The sequence below is a fragment of the Ceratotherium simum genome, chromosome 5, assembly GCF_057802395.1.
Source record: "Ceratotherium simum simum isolate JZ-2026a chromosome 5, ASM5780239v1, whole genome shotgun sequence".
In the NCBI taxonomy this organism is placed as follows: Eukaryota; Metazoa; Chordata; class Mammalia; order Perissodactyla; family Rhinocerotidae; genus Ceratotherium; species Ceratotherium simum.
In genome coordinates this window covers 22,044,883-22,065,225 of record NC_141904.1, presented here as the reverse complement: position 1 = coordinate 22,065,225, position 20,343 = coordinate 22,044,883, and the positions used below count along the sequence as shown (strand labels likewise).

At 47.6% G+C, this 20,343-nt stretch overlaps 1 protein-coding gene across 1 annotated transcript in view; it reads left to right on the top strand.

Annotated features, from left to right (window-relative positions):
• COLQ (collagen like tail subunit of asymmetric acetylcholinesterase) overlaps positions 1-20,343 on the top strand; it is a 58,443-nt gene that overhangs the window by 20,120 nt on the left and 17,980 nt on the right. Inside the window, exons 2-10 of the mRNA XM_004419390.3 lie at positions 7,297-7,409; positions 8,592-8,693; positions 12,056-12,100; positions 12,432-12,458; positions 14,255-14,326; positions 16,125-16,187; positions 16,679-16,705; positions 17,362-17,406; positions 17,552-17,587. Of these exons, the coding sequence (XP_004419447.1) occupies positions 7,297-7,409; positions 8,592-8,693; positions 12,056-12,100; positions 12,432-12,458; positions 14,255-14,326; positions 16,125-16,187; positions 16,679-16,705; positions 17,362-17,406; positions 17,552-17,587 (530 nt within the window). The remainder of the gene's footprint in view (positions 1-7,296; positions 7,410-8,591; positions 8,694-12,055; positions 12,101-12,431; positions 12,459-14,254; positions 14,327-16,124; positions 16,188-16,678; positions 16,706-17,361; positions 17,407-17,551; positions 17,588-20,343) is intronic.

Sequence of the window (20,343 nt, the reverse complement as noted above, 5' to 3'; positions counted from 1 at the left end):
CAGAGGGGCAAGCTGGCAGCTGCTGCTCCATTGGCTTTGAAGTAACCTCGTGTTCTGTGGTTTGGGCACCCCCCGGCATTGGGTGGCAGAGACGCTCTCCATCACTCTCCGGGCTCACTGGCTTGGGTCATGTGGCTTCCCATCCCAGGGGCAGTAGGTGCCAAATTGCCAAATCGTTTTCTGTGTAGACTGTGTCCTCTCCTGCCCCCCATGCCTGCTCGGGAGTGAATTGCAAGATGCCACACTCCTAACACCGTCTTTCAGAGAAGTTTAAACACCTTCAACTTTTAGGATCAGAATTTGTTTTTCAGGATGTGTGTGACATGGGTGGAGGTTGAAGGAAAGCTGTAGGGAGAAGCTGACTCTGGAACACACGAATCAGGGAGATCCAGGCAAATTGCAGCCAGTTAACGTGAGAACTTCACTGTAGCTGAGCCATCTGACTCATGGTCAGAACACTCAGGGATGCTGGGAAGCGTGTGCCCTTCACCCCTCCTCTCCCAGGGCTCCTTCTAGTGCAAGTTCCAACAGGCAAGGAACAGCCCAAAAGCAGGAGGAGGAGGGAGTAAGAAGTTGAACAGTCCACCAACCGCACGAGCCATTGCAGAATAGTTAGCATATGGCTGCACCTGTAATTGTCCCAACCTGCAAATGCAGGATGTTTATGTCATTTCTTTCCTTTGGTGGCTTCTAATGACACATTTGCTTGAGTTGAGGGGGTGCTGCTTGATGCAAAAAAAGAGGCAGAAACTGAAAAGTCTGTCTCTAGTAACCTATCGATGGGCTGGCCTTGTGAGTGGGAGATCCAGATGGACACAGTGGTGAGCCTGGTGTCATATGTACAAAAAGGACTTTGGAGATGGTTTGGGCCAAATTCCTTGTAGTACAGATGGAGAAACTGAGTCTCCGGTTGAAGAAGGGAGTGATGCCAGGTCACATGGTCACCTGCACCCCGACTCACACTCTTTGATCCAAGTGCCTTTATTTACAAGAGTAAGTTGGAGTGAATCACTTTCCAAGGATGTGCCCAAGAGTCAAGTGGGTTTTGAGTCCAAAGGGCAAAGCCAACATCAACAACAACAAAAAACCCCCAAATGTTTGCCATTTGCCAAAAGCCTGTGTTAGACTCAGCATTGTTTCTACCCAGGATTTGGCACTGCAGTGGCCACATACAGTATGACTTTGGTGTCTGTAAGTCAGGGCAAGCGGTCCTGAAATTCCGTGATAGTTGGCATTTCCAAGGCAGCTGCCTGGGGCGGAGCCATGTGGAGTACCCAGGTTTCTGCAGGCCCCATGTACACACACACACACACACACATAGACACACGCGCGCGTGCACACACACACACGCAATTGTTTCCATCTCAACAGAGCCTGCTGGGGCTTCTCCAGGCTGGACCCTGAGCTCAGACATGATTCCACAGAGGCAGCAGAGTCCTGAGCGAAACCCACAGGCCACTCGGATGACACCAAAATAGACATGTGAAGTCCTGGCTTAGTTGACTGGGAGGGAGGGGCGGGGAGGAAGCTGTTCCCAAACATGTCCACCTGATGGAAATATTCTGAGCTGGAATGAGCTGTAAATAAACTAGACTGTGCTAAAAACAAACATCTCCAGGGAGTTTGGGGGGGTGGGCAGAAGCAGCCAGTCTTCACCTGCTGAAAATGAAGTTAAGTCAAGGAGGAAAGGATGAGGAGGGCCGGGGAGAGGGGAACAATGCAGATGCTGCAACAGGAAAAGCATCTGATAATTTGTTTTCACTGAGGAGTTCTCCGGTTTCCAGGAAGACATGAGAGAAGCGATTGCTTTAAATGATGCAGGGTCTTTCATCAGTGAGAGGCCGCACAGGGTGTGGGGTGAAGGGAGGCATCGGAGGCCATATATGGGCTGGAAAAATAAATGGTGAGGAGTGCAAATTAGCCACGTGAACCTGCCAGCCTCCCAGGTGCTCCTGGCTGGGAGAGGCTTTGCAGAAAACCACAGCCTCAGCCCTTAGCTGTCTGCAGAGGCCAAACAGAACAAAGGAGACCCTGCAGCTGGGTGCCTTGAGGGGGTTCTAGAGTGCTGGTGGGCATCTGCAAGCTTCTCCACCGCCCGAGGCAGGGTGGGGCAATGGAAGCTCAACACTCCTAGCTTACTCAACACTCTAGGAAAGAAAGTTGGAGAAACTGGAAGGGAAGGCAAGTTTTATAACAGTCTAGCTATATTATTTTACCACTGAGAAAGAGAAAATCAGCCCATGACAGCTGGGGTGGGCCTGCCACTCACAGCTCGGCCCTGGTGTCCTCCTGTTGGACATACACCATGTCACAGAACGTGTCAGACAGGGCCACTCTGTGACTGTGATGGATCAGGACAAAAACAAGGCCACCCGGTAATTGCGTCAGACACAGACAAAACCAGACCATTATCGACCACAAAGATGTCCAGCTATTCCTGTCTCCGTGCTCATGTGAGTGACTGCTGCTGCTTTACCAGTCACAGCCTCAGTCTCGCTCGGGTCTTCTCTCCTTCTGGATAAGAGTTAAGATCCTCAGCCATAGACTAGCCCTTGCTTCCTCAGAGCATCCAATCCAGAGACGAGCCAGACTTTGCCTCCTCATCGTCTCCCCCAGCATCACCTAGCAAAAGGCCAAATCCTAGAAGAAATCCTTTCTCACACCCTCTCACCGAGATGCCCCATGGTTCCCCTGGTGTGCCCTCTCCCTGTTGCAATGAGCCAGTAAAGCCAACTTTGTTCAATGTCAGGTGCGTTCCTGATGGGCGTTGGTGGAGGGCATTGAGACTGGTATCTCGGGTAGTCGTTAGGGGAGCCCCTAGCCTTCTTCTCAGCTCCTCACCTTTATCTCCCCCACAGGCAGTCACAGCATGGAGATGGAGAGGAAGGGACTCCTGGTTCTGTCACTTACGAGTGGCACGACCTTGGGCAAGTTGCTTCACCTCTTTGCCTCAGTTAACTGATCTGTAGAATGGGAATGATGATGATGATGATAATAATAGTACTTAACTCTCAGTGTTGCTCTGAGTGTTAGGTGAATTTATACATGTGAAGCACTTAAATGGCGCCTGGCATATAGTAAATGGTTTTTTTAATTAATTCAGCAAACATTTGTGGAATATCTAGTGTATGCCAGGTACTGTGCTAGATCCAGGGATAAAAACTGGCTCCCACCCTCCCAGAAAGCACAGTCAGGGAGACACAAGGAAACAGTTTCACTCCATAGATAAGAGCTAACATGGGTAAACCCAGAGAAGAACATAAGCAAGACCCCTCAAGCTTGGCCTCGGAATCAAGGAAAGCATCCTGGTGGAGGCAGCACCTGTCAATTCTTGCTGTAAAGTAAGCATCTCCAGGATTGGCTGGGTGTGGGAGGGCCGAGTGGGATATGAGCAGAAGGGCCTTGGCAGCCACTCCGGCCACACAGGCCTTACATCTACAGGTCAGGGGCACCGTTTAGCTGTCTCTCTGCCCCCTAGGCCTGGCTCAGGGCCTGGCCAAGCCTGTGCTCAAATGAACAAATGTCTGACACTGAATCTGGCAGCTTTCTCCACAAACTGGTGCCTCCTCAGACTTCTCCATCTCCTCCTCTGACCACTGTTGCCCCAGTCCCCTGCAACATCAAAACCACCCTGAGTCTTCCTCCTCTCCCACTCCTACAGCACACCGGCCCCGTTTCTTTCTCCCCAGTAATGTCTGCATCAGTCCCTTCCTTTCTGTCCTCACTGCTTCCATGCCCATGCGGGCCCTGGCAGGCCACCTCCATGTCAGGCCTGCTGCCTGCTCCCCCTTCTCCAAGCTCTCCTCACCCCACCTTTCCTGCACACGGTCCTTCCCAGCACTGCTATGATCCTGTCACTCCTTTACTCAGCACTTTCCGTGGCTCCCTATTGCTTTTTGAATAACACCCAAACTTTTTGGTGGGGCATCCCAAACTGCACAATCTAGCCCCAAACTAACTTTCTAGCCTTCCTCACTCCCACTGTTCTTTCAAGAGCCACCTTTCCCGTTAGACCTACACCTTGAAACTCCTTGCCTCTGTGCTATATTTAACATATATGGAGTGCCTGCCCACCATTGCCCCTTTCTGGAGAATCTTCTCCCACAGCCTCAGTTGAGCAGCAGCAGACCCAGAGATCTTGCTGAAGACTGGGCCTGGGCAGCTTTGCACAGCCGTCCCAGTGACCTGCAGCTTGGCTGGAAACAATGTTCAGGGCCATCACAGTCCCGGTCATGGATATTTGAAATAAGAGCCACCAAGGGATGTTCCAGCAGAAAGAGATGCTGGGGGTAAAAGAGTTGAGGCAAGACTGGTCAGCCGTCACGGGGGGATGGCGGGAGTGAAGATGCTAAAGAAGATAGAATGGAACAGATGCCCAGAAAGAAGCATAAAAGAGAAGAGGGGGAGAGAGGAGGAGGAAGAGGGAGAGAAATACAAGGAAAATGTCATGTCCCTGCTGATGTCTTGTTCCAGCTCTTCCTAACATTTATTAACTTTACCATAAATCTCCATTTCCCCTGAGCCAGTGTGAGTAGAGTTCTGCTGCTTGCAATCAAAGTGGCCCTGAACAAGACACTGTCTCTCTCCCTGCCTGCCTGTCTGTCCCTGGGGAGCCTTCCCTCCTTCCATCAGCCTCTCCCCCTCCAGTCCTTCAAGGCTTTGCTCAAGTACCCATGACTTCCCCAGATATTTCCTGGGTCTGGAAAACTTCCTGTCTGATTCTTCCCTGATCTTCCAGAACGAAAATGAATGCTGCCTTTCCCAGAAAGGCTCCCATTTCCATCCCAGCTGACGATCACCTCTTTCTTGCGTCTCTGAGTTCCTTCAGTTCCTTGTTAACTTACACGGCCTGGGGCAGATGCTGCTTTGGTGTTGGGGTGCCAGTTTCTGTGGAACTGTTTGTGACCAAGCCAATCACCAAGCATGGGCCAAGCCAACAGTTTCTAATGGAGCCGCTTTAGAAATTTTCATTTTCAGTTGTCATAATGGCTGGGGTGGGTGGGACCACTGTCTTTTTTGAGCTGGGCCAGAGGTATGAGGTATCCTGCAAAGAGTGGGACAGAATTGTACATCAAGAATGGTTCCATGTCCTACGTGACTTTGAAATGTCACATAGAATATTCATACCTGTATATAATTATCTCATCCTGGAACCTAATTCTCCTTCACAGCAACATTGTTTGAGCTGCTATAATATTAAACTGAGTTTTCTGAGACTACTACTACTGAGTAATTATTGTGCTTTGGTTGGAAACGTTACCCAGTGTTATCATTTGAGAAAATCACTTCGCGTGGTGGACACATCACTTGTAGCATTTGAGTTGCTGATACTACAACCTGTATTTGCAGCTGTCACATTCACTGTGATTCCACAGGCAGATGCAAACATCTAACTACATCACATTTTCTGATGTGCTTGTGCCTGACCACTTACAATCAGAATATACATTTTTGTATCATAAATCACTTTTCTTATATCTCTCTTTTATATTACATTCAGAACATTATATCGATTTTTTTAAATTGCCTAGGTAAGTCATACTATTTATGACTTTCATTTCAGGATAATGAAGGGGTCTTTATAACATATTTCTCACAAAAGCGGGCATTGGGTCTGAGAGGGCTGAGGACCATTGGCCCAGACCAGTGGAATGCTCTTCTGTCGAAGGTGTGAGGGTGTGGGTGTGCAGGGAACGACCATTCTTGGGAGCGCTGGGGCTGACACAAGTGGTCTGCACAAACTGGAGACTTCTGGGGAGCACCCAGCCCCTGCCTGATGTCTGCAGGCAGGTCCTAAAACACAGGGTGGAGAAGTAGGCGAGCACTGGCCCCTGGGAGACAAGACTGAAAACTGTGTTCAGAGTTGAGAGGCATGCGGCGGACCACCTGCCCGTGTTCTGTGAGGGCAGAGGCTCGGTGAAGGGGTAGAGGTGAGGGTACCATCGTGGGATCAAAACTGGGAACTGAAAATTACAGCTTTTGGCAATTATGGATATTATGGCTATGAATATTCTAGCACATGTGTTCTGGTGAACACACCCACTTTTCTGTTGGTAAATACCTAGGAGGGAAACTGCTGGGCTATAGTGCACGCCTCTATTCAGCTTTCGTAGGCAATGGCCAGCAGTTTTTCAAAGAGGTTGAACCAATTTACACTCTCAGCAGCCAGCGTATGAGAGTTCTGGTTGTTCCACGTCCTTGCCACCATTACTATTTTTCATTCTTTTCATTTTAGCCATTCTGGTGGGTGTGTAGTGGTGTCAACCCGATGTTCAGCAGCAGAAGAATGGATAAGGAAGTTGTGGTCTAGTCACACAGTGGAACTCTATTCAGCAGTAACTACTACGGACAACAACCTGATGACCCCCACAAACACTGTGTTGAGTAAAAGAAGCCAAACACAAGAGTTCATTTTGTATGATTCCGTGTATGTAAAGTTCAGAACTAGGGACAATGACTCCCTGCAGTTAGAAGTTGGGGCTGTGGAAAAGGAGGAGTGCAGAGATTGCAGAGGAGCTTATGGGGCTTCTGGAGGGTGAGAGTTCTATGTTCTGTGTCTTGATCCAGGGGCTGGCTTCTGGGGTGTGTTCATTTGTGGAAATCTATTGGGCTGTATACTTACGATCTGTGTCCTTTTTGTAAGGTTCAACATTGAACATATATTAACATTGTACATGTGACAGTGTCACAGGTGACACTGAATGTGTGACAATGCAAGACTCTATGTGACAATGAAGCTGCAAGGGTCCAGGGTCCTCCCTTCATCTCCTCATACCCATGTATTGAGACATTAAACTGTAACTCTCTAGTGAGCATTGGTGACACAGAATGTGTGTGTAGAATCTGGTGTCATATATGTGTTTTAAGTCATGGCTCTGGGTCTCTTGTAATCAATGCTACCTCCAGCCCCGGCTGAACAATCTTTCTAGCACAACATCAAAGTCATTAACAAACACTTCCTTCTCCCCAACTATTGGGGGCACATTATGAGTCTGTTTGGGCTTTGCATTCCTTGCCACGCCTACAAAGTGACAAGCCAGTCTCTGAAGAAGGAGAAGTGGACCTTATAACAGTCACAGTGTCTGTACCGTCTGCTCGTTTATTAACCACCTTAATTCAGCAAGGGCCGGGGAGGGCTTTGTCAAGTAGCAAACAGGAGGTACGCTCACCTCTAATGGTTAGAAGCCAGATTTGGAAATCTGCGTGGCAGCGTGGGTGTCCCTTGGGCACGGTGGGCATGAGAGAGGCCCAATAGCACTGACCCCACGCTAACGAGCAGCAGTTTTCTCTGAACAGCCCTTCCCGGCCTGGATCAGAAGAAGCGTGGCAGCCACAAAGCATGCTGCCTGCTGACGCCCCCTCCGCCCCCACTGTTCCCACCGCCATTCTTCAGAGGGGGCCGAAGTCTGGTGAGTACCTCAGGACTCGTGAGAGAACAGAAATGCGCTGCTCGGTGCCCAGCACACAGCCCCACCCCACTTCCCCACCCCTCGAGGTGAGCTGCCTCCCGAAGCTGTTCTGAGGGAGTCAGCCCTTTCCTCTCACGCAGCCGCGGAGCCCTGGAATGGACGTTCTGCAGTTTCTGGAGTGTGTCCATTCTCCCACTGTCTTAAATAAGTTATGGAAGGAGATTCTTCTCAGCAGGAAATTGGATTTGGCAAAGTGTTTCATCTTCCTGAAAACAATGAGGTGAATTTATAACTTTCTGGGCTGCCATCAGTTGCTCAGATATGGAATTTCCTCTTTTGTTCTTAATCTCTCCAAGTATTTATGAAATTCCTTTCCACAGCCCGTATCTAACATAGACCATTTCCACGAAGTGACACAGGAAATGGCCCTCCTGTAGCCATAATGAGGTGTGGAAGGGAACAGAATTTGAGAAGAAAGGAAAAGAGCAGGATTTGGGAAGCTGACATAAAAGACAACAGACTGGGGCATTTTAGGGACTTGGGATTCTCAGATCTTTCTAGAAACTCTTAGATCTGTACTGTCCAATACAGTAGCCACTAGCTGTATGTGGCTATTAAGCACTTTTAATGAGGCTAGTTGGAGTTGAGATGTGTTGTATGCATAAAATATATGCTGGGTTTTGAAGACTGTGAAAAAAAGAATGTAAAATATCTCAGTAATTTTTTTATATTGAACATATACTGACATGATAATATTTGGGGTATATTGGGTTAAATAAAATATGTTATTAAAATTAATTTCATTTGTTTCCTTTTACCTTTTTAATGTGGCTACCAGAAAATTTAAAACTACCTATGTGGCTCACATTGGCAGCTCACATTTTATTTCTATTGGACAGTGCTGTCCTAGACATTGGATAAAGGCCCCTGAAATGAGCTTCCTAACTCTATCCAAAGTGGCCATTATGTCTCTGTAATTCATGCAAGCCAGGTACATCTCAAGAGCAGATGAGAGGACAGAAACTGGTGGCCCTGGAGGTTGTCTTCTTGGGACACCCATTGGGGTATTAGGGAATCACCAGTTTTGGGGGCTGGACTACAAAGCAGGTCTGTGTCCAGGGTAGTGACCCTTCTTCTGTCCCCCAAGTCTGACCTGTAACACTGTGTTGCTTTGCATTGAAGCTTCTCTCCCCAGACATGAAGAATCTCATCCTGGAACTCGAGACCACGCAGTCCCCATGTGTGCAAGGATCGCTTGGCTCCCCTGGGCCTCCTGGCCCCCAGGTTAGTGCATTTTTCCAGACCCTTTCCCACTGTCTTCTGTTCAGAGCAGCGAAGGCTGCTGGGCAGAGCCTCTTAGCGCTGCTCCTTTTAGTGTGCTCTGGGGGCTGTTTGTCCACCTCCAGCTCACCTCCTGCTCCAGAGCCACATGGATAGAATACTGGTTCTTGTCTAGGTGAATTCTGTCCTGCATCCTTGACATCCTTATTTCTGCCATGGGGACAATAATTGCCCCTGCAGTACTGGATTTGGGGGAGGGACCAAATGAAGTTCTGCCTAGATGGATGTGGTTATAATTATAGTTATCATCAGACAAACGCTTGATGACAATGGGTTGCCCCTTACATGACCATTGACCCCACCAGGGGTCATTCAGGCAGGAAACTGTAGGCATAGAGGAACTTGTTACCCTGAGCTCATTTGGCCCCCAGATACTGCTACCAAGCAGCCTACCCGTCCCCACCAAAGCTCAGGCAAAATTCTAGAGAAAGGATTTTCTAGGCAAACAGAAGAGTACCCTCCAAACACCCTGTCCCACAGACTCCGGGCTTCTTATGCCTGCCTGGGAGAGGGGGTACATCGAGGAGGAACATCCCCTGGCCTGGGGCTCTGGGCCTGCCACGGGGAAAAGAAAGAGGGTACAGTCAGCTCCCCAAGTGCCTTAGGAATTACGTCACCCCTCCTGGGTAACCCCTCCTGTGGCTTCCCATCATGGGAAGACTCAGAGACAAACTCCCACCCTGGAGTACAAAGCTCCACATGAGGGGTCCCCGGCCTGTATCTCCTATATCACCTCATGCCACCAACATTGCCCACAGCCACAGTACAACTCTTGAGTCCTCAAGCTCTCCAAGCTTGTTCCAGCCTTAGGGCCTTTGTGCTTGTGGCTCTGGCCGTTTGGAATGTTCTTCCCTCTGATTTTTACCAGGGCCAGCTCCTTTGTCACTCAGAACTCAGTTTACATGCCACCTCCTTAGACATGCTTTCCATAACCACCCAGTCTACGGTAGCCTTCCCCATCACTCTCCATGCCAATGACCGATTTTAATTCTCTGTGTAATTTTCTCATCCTGTTATAAGTTTTCTTATTTGTTTTTTTGTTCCTGGTCCCTTTGGTCTCCCCTCTATAAATGTAACCTCCATAGCAAGGGTTGGCAAACTATGGCCTGTGGGTCAAATCCAGCAGCAGCCTGTTTTTGTAATGAAAGTTTTATTGTCTCGGGCTGCTTTTGCACTACAAGGGCAGAGCTGAGTAGTGATGACAGAGTTGCTGTATCTGTCACAGGCATAGCTGAAAATATTTACTATCTGGCTCTTTACAGAAAAAGTTTACTGCCCTCTGGTCTATGGGAGCAGGGGCATCGTCTATCTTGTTCATACTGTGTGCCCAATCTACACCAGTGCATGGGTTGTAGAAGGTTCTCCATAAATAATTGCTGAATGCAATAAAGAAAGCAGGACTTTGAACCCAGAGTTGGCCAGAGGCTGCCACAGAGGGGCTGAGAAGTCGCAGAAAGGCATGATGGGCATCCTGAGGAACACCTCTGGTGGATTTCTATCTTCTCTGGTAGCCACCTCCTGGAGACTATGCTGACAGCTCTCAGAGCATGTGAGAACCCACAGACATGGGAAAGAAAGGGGGGATTCTCTGCTGACCTCAGACCGCAGCTGTCCAGTCAACCTGCACATCCCTAACCTCATGCAATCCCATTTGAGTCACGTGGAGGCTGTGCTGCCCAACTCCGGGGGCTATGCAGCCACCTCCGTTCCCTTAGAACACAGTGTGAATGCTGTCCCCATGCAAAGTGAGATCTGTGGGTCAGCACCATTAGCCTCATCTGGGATCTTGTTAGAAATGCAGAATTGGAGGCCGGCACGGTGGTGTAGTGGTTAAGGGCGTGCTCTGCTGTGGCGGCCCAGGGTTCAGATCCTGGGAGCACACCGACACACAGCTTGTCAAGCCATGCTGTGGCGGCGTCTCATATAAAAGTGGAGGAAGATGGTCATAGATGTTAGCCCACAGCCAGTCTTCCTCAGCAAACAAAAAAAGAAGAGGATTGGCATGGATGTTAGCTCAGGGCTGATCTTCCTCACCAGAAAAAAAAAAAAAAAAAAGAAATGCAGAATCGCATCCTGTCCCCACCACACACACACCAATTCAATCAGAATCTGCATTTTAACAAGAGCCCTGAATGAATCATCTCCACATCAGACTTTGAGAAGCGCTGAGCTAGAACAGTTCCAGCCCATTTCAAGAAATAGAAAAAGCCGAGGCTGGGAAATCGGAAAAGAATGGAATGGAAACTCTCCTACCCCCCCTCCCCCAAACAGAAGGAGAATAAATCAAAGATGGTGGTTCCTGGGAGCTTCAAAAAGTCCTGAGGCCTGTGCTCCTCTCCCTGAGATGGGGATGTAACTGGCCTGGGCTGTGGCCTGGTCTTCAGGATTTTTAAAAGATCCCCAGGGGATTCTCATGTGCAGATGGGCTTAGGGACCACAGACTCAGGGGGCTGTTTGTCATTTGGACAAGTCTTGTAGAAATCATATTTCAAACAGGCCTTATGTTAGGCGTGTTCACCTGCAGATCTCGGGGATGAAGTAGTGGCCGGGGGGTTTGATGGATTTCCTCTCTGCTCTTCTGGGGAATTTGGAAAACAGTTAGCCAACCGAGCATTTCACAGGTGCGTGAGCAGAGAGCAGCCGCATTCTGCTGTGGGTGTGCCAAGCTTTAGCACAATGGGTGCTAGGGTCCCTGAGCTGGAGTCTGCCCTACTCCTGAGTAATGGGTCAAAAATGCACTATTCACTTGCCCACATTCTTAACGTCTTAAAAAGGAAGACTTTTACTGCACATGGTACCCAGAGATTGATCCACCGTGGGAATTTCTAAGTCGGCTGCTCCTGTGTACAAAGCATAACTTCTCTCTTGTCAGGGCCCCAGGGAAGCTTGATGAGAGGAGCTGAAAAGCCACATGAGAGGGGGCGAAGCGTCCTGTTTTCAGCAAACAGCATTCTTCAAGACTCTCTAGTTGCTCTCACCAAATGCTCAGGATGTTTCAGGCAACCCAAGGGTTCCAGGGAGAAAATTAAAATCACAGAAAGTAGATGTGAGTGCATTGTACCCATGGCACCACTGGAAACACAGCCCAGAGGAAGCTGGAAGAGGAGGAACAGAGAAGAGGAGACTGGACTGAAGGGCACAGGAGGGTCCTTCATGGGGTCCCTGGAGCCCTGAGTCTGCTTAGAGAAGGAGGCTGCTGTAGGAACGCAGTGCCCCACAACCTCCCTCCCAGGCCTGCCTCCCTCACCACCAGTCCTGCCTGGGTTTGACGTATACTTTCTTCATTTCTTCTCTTGATTGTGTAGGGTCCACCAGGGCTTCCTGGCAAGACAGGACCAAAGGGAGAAAAGGTATGAGCCACTACTTTCTTCAACCCACATCTCCTTGGTAATTCCAGCCTGTTTTCTGGGGGTGCCACTGAGAATTTTCTGGTTGAGATTTTAAAACGTGCTAATTCTGCCTTAGTGTGTGAGGATAGGCTCCATGATGACTGGGCTGCTACTGCAGCTGTGGGATCCCACTGGTGGATTTCAGCTTGGCCCACTGACATGGAGGGGGAGCTGTGAGTGGCCAAGCGACCAAGCCACATGATCATGCCCAATCATCAGCCCTACTAAGCCCTCTGCTTCCAGAACTTCTCTTCCAAAGCAGCCTCTGCTTACCTGTCTTCTCCATCCACAGGGGGAGCTGGGCCGACCAGGAAGGAAGGTATGATCCATGCTGTTCTGTGCTGCATGTGCGTGTGAGTATGTGTGCACTCCCAGGGGTGGGGGAGCCAGCAGTGCATTTCCACGGCCCCCAGTACCCAGGCGGATAGTGATGGCACTGCCCTGCTGATGATGACAGTCACAACCATGCTCTCTCTGCTTCAGCTCTGAGTGGGAGCTGAAGCCTGCTGCTGCCAGGCATCATGACTTCTTCCAGAGGCTGCCAAGCCTGGCCAAATTTGCCCCAGTCTCTGACCGTCTCACCCTGCCATCCATCAGAGAAAGCCTCCAAGGCCTCAACCACCGGCACAAAATGACTCTCACTGTCTATTTGATTAAACTGGAATAAAGTGCCAAACAGACAGAAGCAAATGGCTTTTGCTTTTTGGCCCAGCTGAAATAAATGGGAGTTACTTAAGGTCGCAAGGCCTCTGAGTGAACCAAACACGTTATCAAGACTCTCATTTGTGTCAGGAAGGAGTAAACCAGCAGCCACTTGCTGTGGTCAATAGATACTGACACTGAAATTCTAAGTCTTGGTGATAGAAGGAGGTGCAAACCTTTGCCCAAGAAAGACGCTTATGGTTCTAAATGTAAATTACTATTTTTATGGTTAATTGTTTTATACAAATGGTTTCACTATCAACAAAAGCCTCAAACAGACCTTTGCAGAGCAAAGTTACAACTATTTAGGGTGCAAATGACAACTCCAGCCAAGGCACAGTGGCTATCTGAAATGCTGGACTGGAAGGGATTCTGATATGGTCTTCACGCTCAAAACTAACAAGGGCCATAATTGATTAGTGGTGTCTGCCATGAATGTGGGAGGCAAGAGTAGAAACTAGTATACACACCAGCATAGTGATCTCTGGTTTAGGGGCTAAGCCTTCCACATGTCTATCTAGGCTAACGATGAAATTAGCCAGGGGGTGCAGAGGTCAAGATAGACCCAAGTCCCTGCACCCACTCTCTCTTACTCTTCCATAGCCCCTGGCTTAGGTTGGGTTCCCTAGAAGCAGAAAGAGAGACGGCACATGCCATGTGCAAGGGAATTAATTATTAAGGGAGCTCTCTCAAGAGGAGCCTGAGAGGAGCAGGGAGCCGGATGAGGTGGAAGAAGCAGCCTAGCATGGATGTGGTATCAGGTGACGTCCAGCTTCAGCCTCATCCCTAGGAGAGCTCTGGAGTGTGAATTGCACCACAGAGTTGATCCTGCCTCGAGGTAAGGGAGCTGGTGTACTGACGGCAGGAAGGGGAAGTACATACGTGGCTGGGCAGCTCCAGCTGCCCACAGGCAAACTCCACAGTTGCAGGTTACAGGAATGAGTTGTTGCAGCAAGGAAGGTAGCCACTGGGGGATGGACACACTGAGCAGGTGAAAAAGATCTGGAGAGAGTACCAACAGCATCTGCTACTGCTCCCCAAACATAATCCTATCCCATTCCACATTGCATCCTTGGGGTGAACCTATTGGAATGCAGGGGACATTTGGGTGGGTGTGGGTGGGTGGAGATGATAAAGATTGAAAAACCAAGAAGTTTAGAATCCCTTCCTCATCACCTTCCATTTCTTGAGTAGAATAAGATCTTGTGTGTAGACAATGTGACACCAAAGGCTTTAATTTATACTAAGTGACCCAACTTTCTAGGCTATCAATCTTTGGAGGTTGGAGATAAGGGTCCCGGGGGCCATTCTTAGAGGCTCCACACTCCCCTCTGAGCCCCAGAGACAAATCGTATTTCCTGGAAGGAGGGAAACAAACCCAGTTGTCTTGACTTTTGTTCTTCGTCTTTGAAGGGTAGACCTGGCCCCCCGGGTGTTCCTGGCATGCCTGGACCCGTCGGCTGGCCTGGCCCTGAAGGACCCAGGGTAAGTGGCACACTCTCAGGGCTCATATGGTATCAGAACATGAGGAGAGAAGACGGCAGCTCCCCTGGTGCCTGGTACATAGTCAGTGAAACTCACTTCCTCAAGAGCGAGAGGAAGAAGAGAACATGAGAACTGCCCAGAGGTCCCCAAATGCTTCCTCCTTCCCTTGGACTGCGAGACCTTGGTCAGTCCAATAGCTCTGATCCTGTGGGAGGAGAAATAAGAGGCTGCTCCCCTCTTTCACAGGGGCCCTGGTTCTCCTTTCTCCTGAGAGCACGCAATTCTTTGGTTTCCCTGAAATGACACAAGAGGGCCTTATGTCTGGGAAGCTGTTGGCCTGCTGTGCTGATCTGGCAGGGGTAGAGAGTTGAGGGGGTGGGCATTGGCTGGCTGGTACAACTGAAATCCTACATTTAGAGAGGGATTGCCAAATGCTGATGAAGTCTCCTTCCCCAGACAGGTTACAGAAAGCTAACACATCCACACCCATGCCTTTGTTTACATTCTTCTCACTGTTGGTCATAGACTATTGAGTGCACAGGCCGTGACTTGGAAATCTGACCTGCAGAAGTTGGGAGTGGGCAGGTGAATGTCACTATCTGCTCCGATTCGCTTACTGGCTGTATTTATTATGGGAATAGAAAACTGTGTTTCCAATCCTCTTAGAAAAAGTTCCAAAGATATTTCTATAAAAACCTATTGTATATAGCTGAGCTGTCCAATATGGCAGCCACTCGCCATATGTGGCTATTGAGCCCTTAAAATGTGGCTGGTGCAAGTGAGAAATTGAATTCTTAAATTGTAATTAATTTAAGTTTGAATGTAAAAACTTTTACTCAATTCAGTTAATATTTGAAAATGTTTAATATGTTAGGAGCAACTTGAGTGTGTGAATCTGCTTTTTCAACTATAAATTTTATGAAATCTAAATACAGATCAAATATTTTGGATGAAAATTTAGCACTTGAGATGTAACTTAAATGTAAAATACACAACAGATTTCAAATATTTATTATAAAAAACAGAATTTAAAATAGCTCAATAATTTTTATATTGATTATATGTTGAAATATTAGGTTAAAATAATTAGATTAAATAAAATGTATTGTTAAAATTAATTTCACCTGTTTAGTTTTACTTCTAATGTGACTTATAAAAAAGTTTAAAGTTAAGTATGTGGCTCGCCTTATATTTCTACTGGTCCGTGCTGGTATAGAGTTTTTTAGTACAGAGGGTGCTGAAAGTTCCAACTGCAAACCATTCTGAGGGGCAACAGAGCCCACCCATGAGTCTTAGCCCCCTGCTTCCACGGTACACACCCAGAGGCTGATGTTCACTCTACTTGGCTGCAGACCTAGGGTGAGAGTATATAAAATATCTGAAAGCCTCACCGTATGCAAAGAGCAAAGCAGGTAGTTTTTTTGGGTGCTGTCACCTTGTTCTCTGAGGCTCCAGTGCCCCGTGCTCTCTCCTCCACCTTCTCACAACCCCCTCTAGGAAGAGATCAAGCATCAGTCCATTTACAACAACTTAGGGTGCGTTTAGTTTGGAGATCTGCTCCACCTTGGGCAATTTCATTTTCTATTTAATCTCAAATACCAGAATGAAGTGTGGAGTTTGGAGCCTTGGGCTCCTAAGAGTGAGCAAGGGAGCATTTGGGGACCTCAGATTCACAAGCCAGCCCCTATGTCCCCAGTTCTATCCCAATCTTGCCCTGACTCTCCTTTCAGTTTAGTTTCTCTAGGAAATGTCACTGTAGGTCTTTTTTTTTCTTCTCTTCTTCTTATAATTCCCACAGGGTGAAAAAGGTGACCTGGGTATCATGGGCTTGCCAGGGTCAAGAGGACCAATGGGCTCCAAGGTCAGTGTGTGGTCCAGATGGACGTTCCCAGGTCTTCTCACTAAGGCCCTGGAGCAGCTGCTGTCTACAAAGATGGGGACTAGGTGGGGCTGCCGTCCTGGGCTGGGGAAGGTCACAGATGTCGGAGAGTCTGGTGCCAGAGTGCTTGTCTTTACCAGCCCTTTGGGGGACATCATGCCCAGGGACGTGGGAGCATAAAGACACCATTCCCACTGTTCTCCTGGGTAGCGAGGGTCAAGCCGTTAGACAACAAAGCAGATAGAAACCCTTGTTCAGGCCTTTGCGGGGGCAAGAAAAGCAATGTTCTTTTTAGGCCTGATGTAAACACAATCCGCAGGGACATCTTTGTGTTTATTGCTGCAACCCCCGTAAAACTTGCAGTGAATGTGGAGACACATCTCATGACCACATTCAGGGATTCCTTCCACTCTTGCACCAAACCCAAAGGTTGTACAGGGCTGATTGTAAATACACCTTCTGCTTTCTTATAGGGCTACCCTGGATCCAGAGGGGAAAAGGTTAGTGCTTGTCTCTGAGGGCTTCCCAGAACCTGGTCTGGGCTGTCGGCTCTGGGGTCAGTGATGAGCAGAGGATGGCCCAGGTCTCTCTCTAGTCAGCGACTGCAGCAACCACTCCTAGATTCCCCTGTCCTTTGTCAGTGGGCTGAGAGAGAAGTGAGGGGCCCCCTGAGGCAGGACAAGTGGGTTAGGGAGGAGCTCCCAGTAGAGGTAGAGGCCCCTCACATGGAGCAGATGAGCAATTGAAGGTTGTGCCAGGTGGAGAATGAGCGCAGCTTGCACAGGAGTGATGGAGGAAGATGGCCAACGTGTGTCTTCAGACCAAGCTTCCACCATACAACCTTCTCATCTATCAACAACAAAACGAAACAAAACAAAAAACGTAGTCAGAACCTGTGGACAAATTTCCTATAGGATGAGAGAGGCTCTGGGACCCAGAATTTTCTGTGTTGTCCTTTATTAATGCAAGAGGTCTTTGAGATCCAAATAGAAGGTAGAGCACAAAGCATTCCTTCCCTGGGCAAGTCACCTAGAGTCTGAGCCTGTTTCTTTGCCAGTGAAATGAGGGTTTTGGCTTAGGGAGCTTTCAGTTTGAAAGGCTCCAATTTTTCCCCATGGTATTAGCTCATTGACTCTCTCCTACGGTTTCCTTCTAGGGATCCAGAGGTGAAAGGGGTGACTTGGGTCCCAAAGGAGAAAAGGTAATGGCCACTGCATAGAAATGATCAACTACAATGACTGACTGGCTGACAGGGCTCCATCTTGAAAATAGCTCACCAAGCTCTTCCACAGCTCTCACCGACATTCTTTCAGAAGCGGTCACTATATTTGTTGCTCTCTTCACAGGGTTTCCCAGGATTCCCTGGAATGTTGGGGCAAAAAGTAAGTACCTAGAAGTGGTGAAAATAGGCCTCAGTAACAAATTAAACCCTCCAAGCACAACCAAAAAAGACGTCTGCTTCTCTGTCCATCAGGCAAGGAAAGTGGGTTTCGCTGCTGAAGATTCTGGTTTGGAAGGGAAGCAAGTTACCAAACGTATTGGTGAGAGGGTGGCAAGATGGTCTGAGACCTCCCTCCAGTTCAGTGGGAGAGAAAGGATGCCCCATCTAGGTGGAGAGAGGCCATTCTTTGCATTTCCTACCTCTTCGAGGGCCATGGTAATGTTCAAAAGCAGAATGCTTTATGATGAGGGACTCGGATCTGAGCTGTGGTGGTCAAGGGTCCGGGTGCGAGGTGCAGGTGTCTTTGGCTTAATGCCACTGCTGACTACACCCAACTCAGCTCTTCTGCATGGGTACCACACATACTGCCCAAGGGACACAGAGTTATTTTAGCTGGGTGACAGCAAACATTTTTTGTTTTGATAGTTAAATTTTTAGTGAGATTTCATGGACATCTGGTTTGGGACAAGGCTTAATAAAAAAGGAGTTAATTCAGTTGGTTTAAAGAAAAAGTATTCAGTAAATAACAGAGTGGTGTGCAGATATGACAAAAATTGTGAAGGTGGTAATTGGTAGATTTTTGGAAACTTTTCCTTAGGGTTAAGGTCTGGGGAAGAAGACGAGGGGGATGGTGAGGGGAGATAAAGAATAAAGAGAGAGAGTACATAAATGGCCACTGAGAACAATTCCTAATCTAACGTCATAACGGTGGTTCCTTGTACTGTAAGGCATTGACATCGGAAATTGTTATTTTTACCTTGTCCTCTGAGCATAACATTCTTTAAACATGCAAATGGGATGCTTTCTTAGAATTCTAAATTTTTTTCAAGTTCACCCTAATGTTTTATTTTCCAAACTTGAATAAACAATTTTATCTGACCTTCTCCCAGTCAGCAGAGCATATTTAAATAATTTCAATCATCTGACATTAATTGATTATAGTTTATGATTGTCTTAAGCTGTCAAAAACACTGTTCCTGCTACCCTAGATGGAGTGATGGGTTAAAAATAAATAGATTAATTATACAAACAAATGAAAGGAAACATTAAAAGAGAAAAAATAATTTTATTTTGAAATATTTAGGCTAGGTTTTCATTCAGTGCAACAGTGAACATCAAAGAATAATAAATTACTGTAAAATTAAGTGTGACAGCTTCTCTGGTCTCTGCACCATTTACTAGACTTGCCATCTAGACTTCTCTTTCCCTTTCATGGCAGCTGTTTTAAGACAGAGCTGATATGATAACCATAATTAGGTCTTAGGAGAGAAATTAGATCAAGAAATTACTGGCTGCATCCAGTTGATGAAGAGAAGGGCCACACTTCCTTCTGACAATCTTTTCCAAAAAATTATACTGTTTATGTTGCTGTTTTCTCCCAGCCAAACAAGATACCCTTTGGCTTGCTCTAAACAGCCAAGGCAAATTGTGCAAACATCTCCATGGCCACGTACAATCCATCCTATCCTCTCACACTCTCTCATTGCCTGGAATGCTGAAGGACATGACAGGTTGGAAAGAAATCATAGGTTTAAGGACAACTCTTGGTGAGGCAAGATGCTGGTAGCTTGGGGAGGGACAAATCTGTTACGTTGGCTGAGCCGACAGGTAATTTCAGAGCCTAATGCTTGATCCTTATCGTATATTGGTGTTCCCTGGAATTTTCCATTGTGTTATACCTCCTCTGACCTCCATGTGAAAAGCTGTCCGGGTGTTTATTGGTTTCTCTGAGTGGCTGGGGCAGCTCTTCATGGACACTGGCTGCTGACTAACAGAAACTCTCATAGTTGCTATTGCTAAACTTAGCTTGTTGGCGGTGCATTCTGGGCTGTAGAGGGATTACCGGAGGTAGGAATGATGCCCTGTGGGTTCATGATCCAGAGAAACAGCAAGTGGGCCTGGAATCCTAGGAGAACATGGGGAAAAAGGAGAAAAACTAAAAAGGAAAGATGGGTTTTATGCAAAGTTGGACTTAAACTATGGAATTCTGCAGTTGGTGTGTTTGGGTCTGCTAATTCAAAATAGGACTTTTCAATTAGGAGTATTGTTTACATTGCTTCCCAGGCCTTTTACAATAATTATATTGAGTATTTGAGCATATGTCTGGAACATCTCTCCCCACAAAGAGTTTTCATCTAAATAAAATGGAAGTGAGCTGGAACTCAAACCAACTTTTACTGAAGAGTGGGAAAATATACAATCCTAAGTAGAGGTCATTATATGAGCAGGAAGTTCCCAAAGATGACAGTTGTCAAAACTGTGTCCAATCACTCAAAAACCCATAGATTTTCATTTGTGCCACAAACAAAACCAAACACAACAAAAATTTCAACTAAAAGAGAAAGCATTTTTCCCTAGCATCTCTTGTGGTGTCACAGGCACACATGTGACTGAAATACAGGAGCCTCCCACTTTGGCCATTCTGGAGGGTGACTTGGGATACCAAAATGTGTGCTTCCCGGGAGCTGGCTCTCTCAGATAATAAATCACCCACCCAGGGTAACCTTCTCCCTTCCTTCCTCTTCCTTGAAAAACCTATCTACCTTTCACATGACCTCATCACTCTCCCAATCTCCCAGAGCAGCCCACTTGGAAGGGATTTGGAATGCTCAAGTACACTGCCCTCGTGGCCAATGACTGGATAGACCTGTAGAGATGTGCCTGCTCCACATGTCCTAATTCCTCTCTTGCATCTCT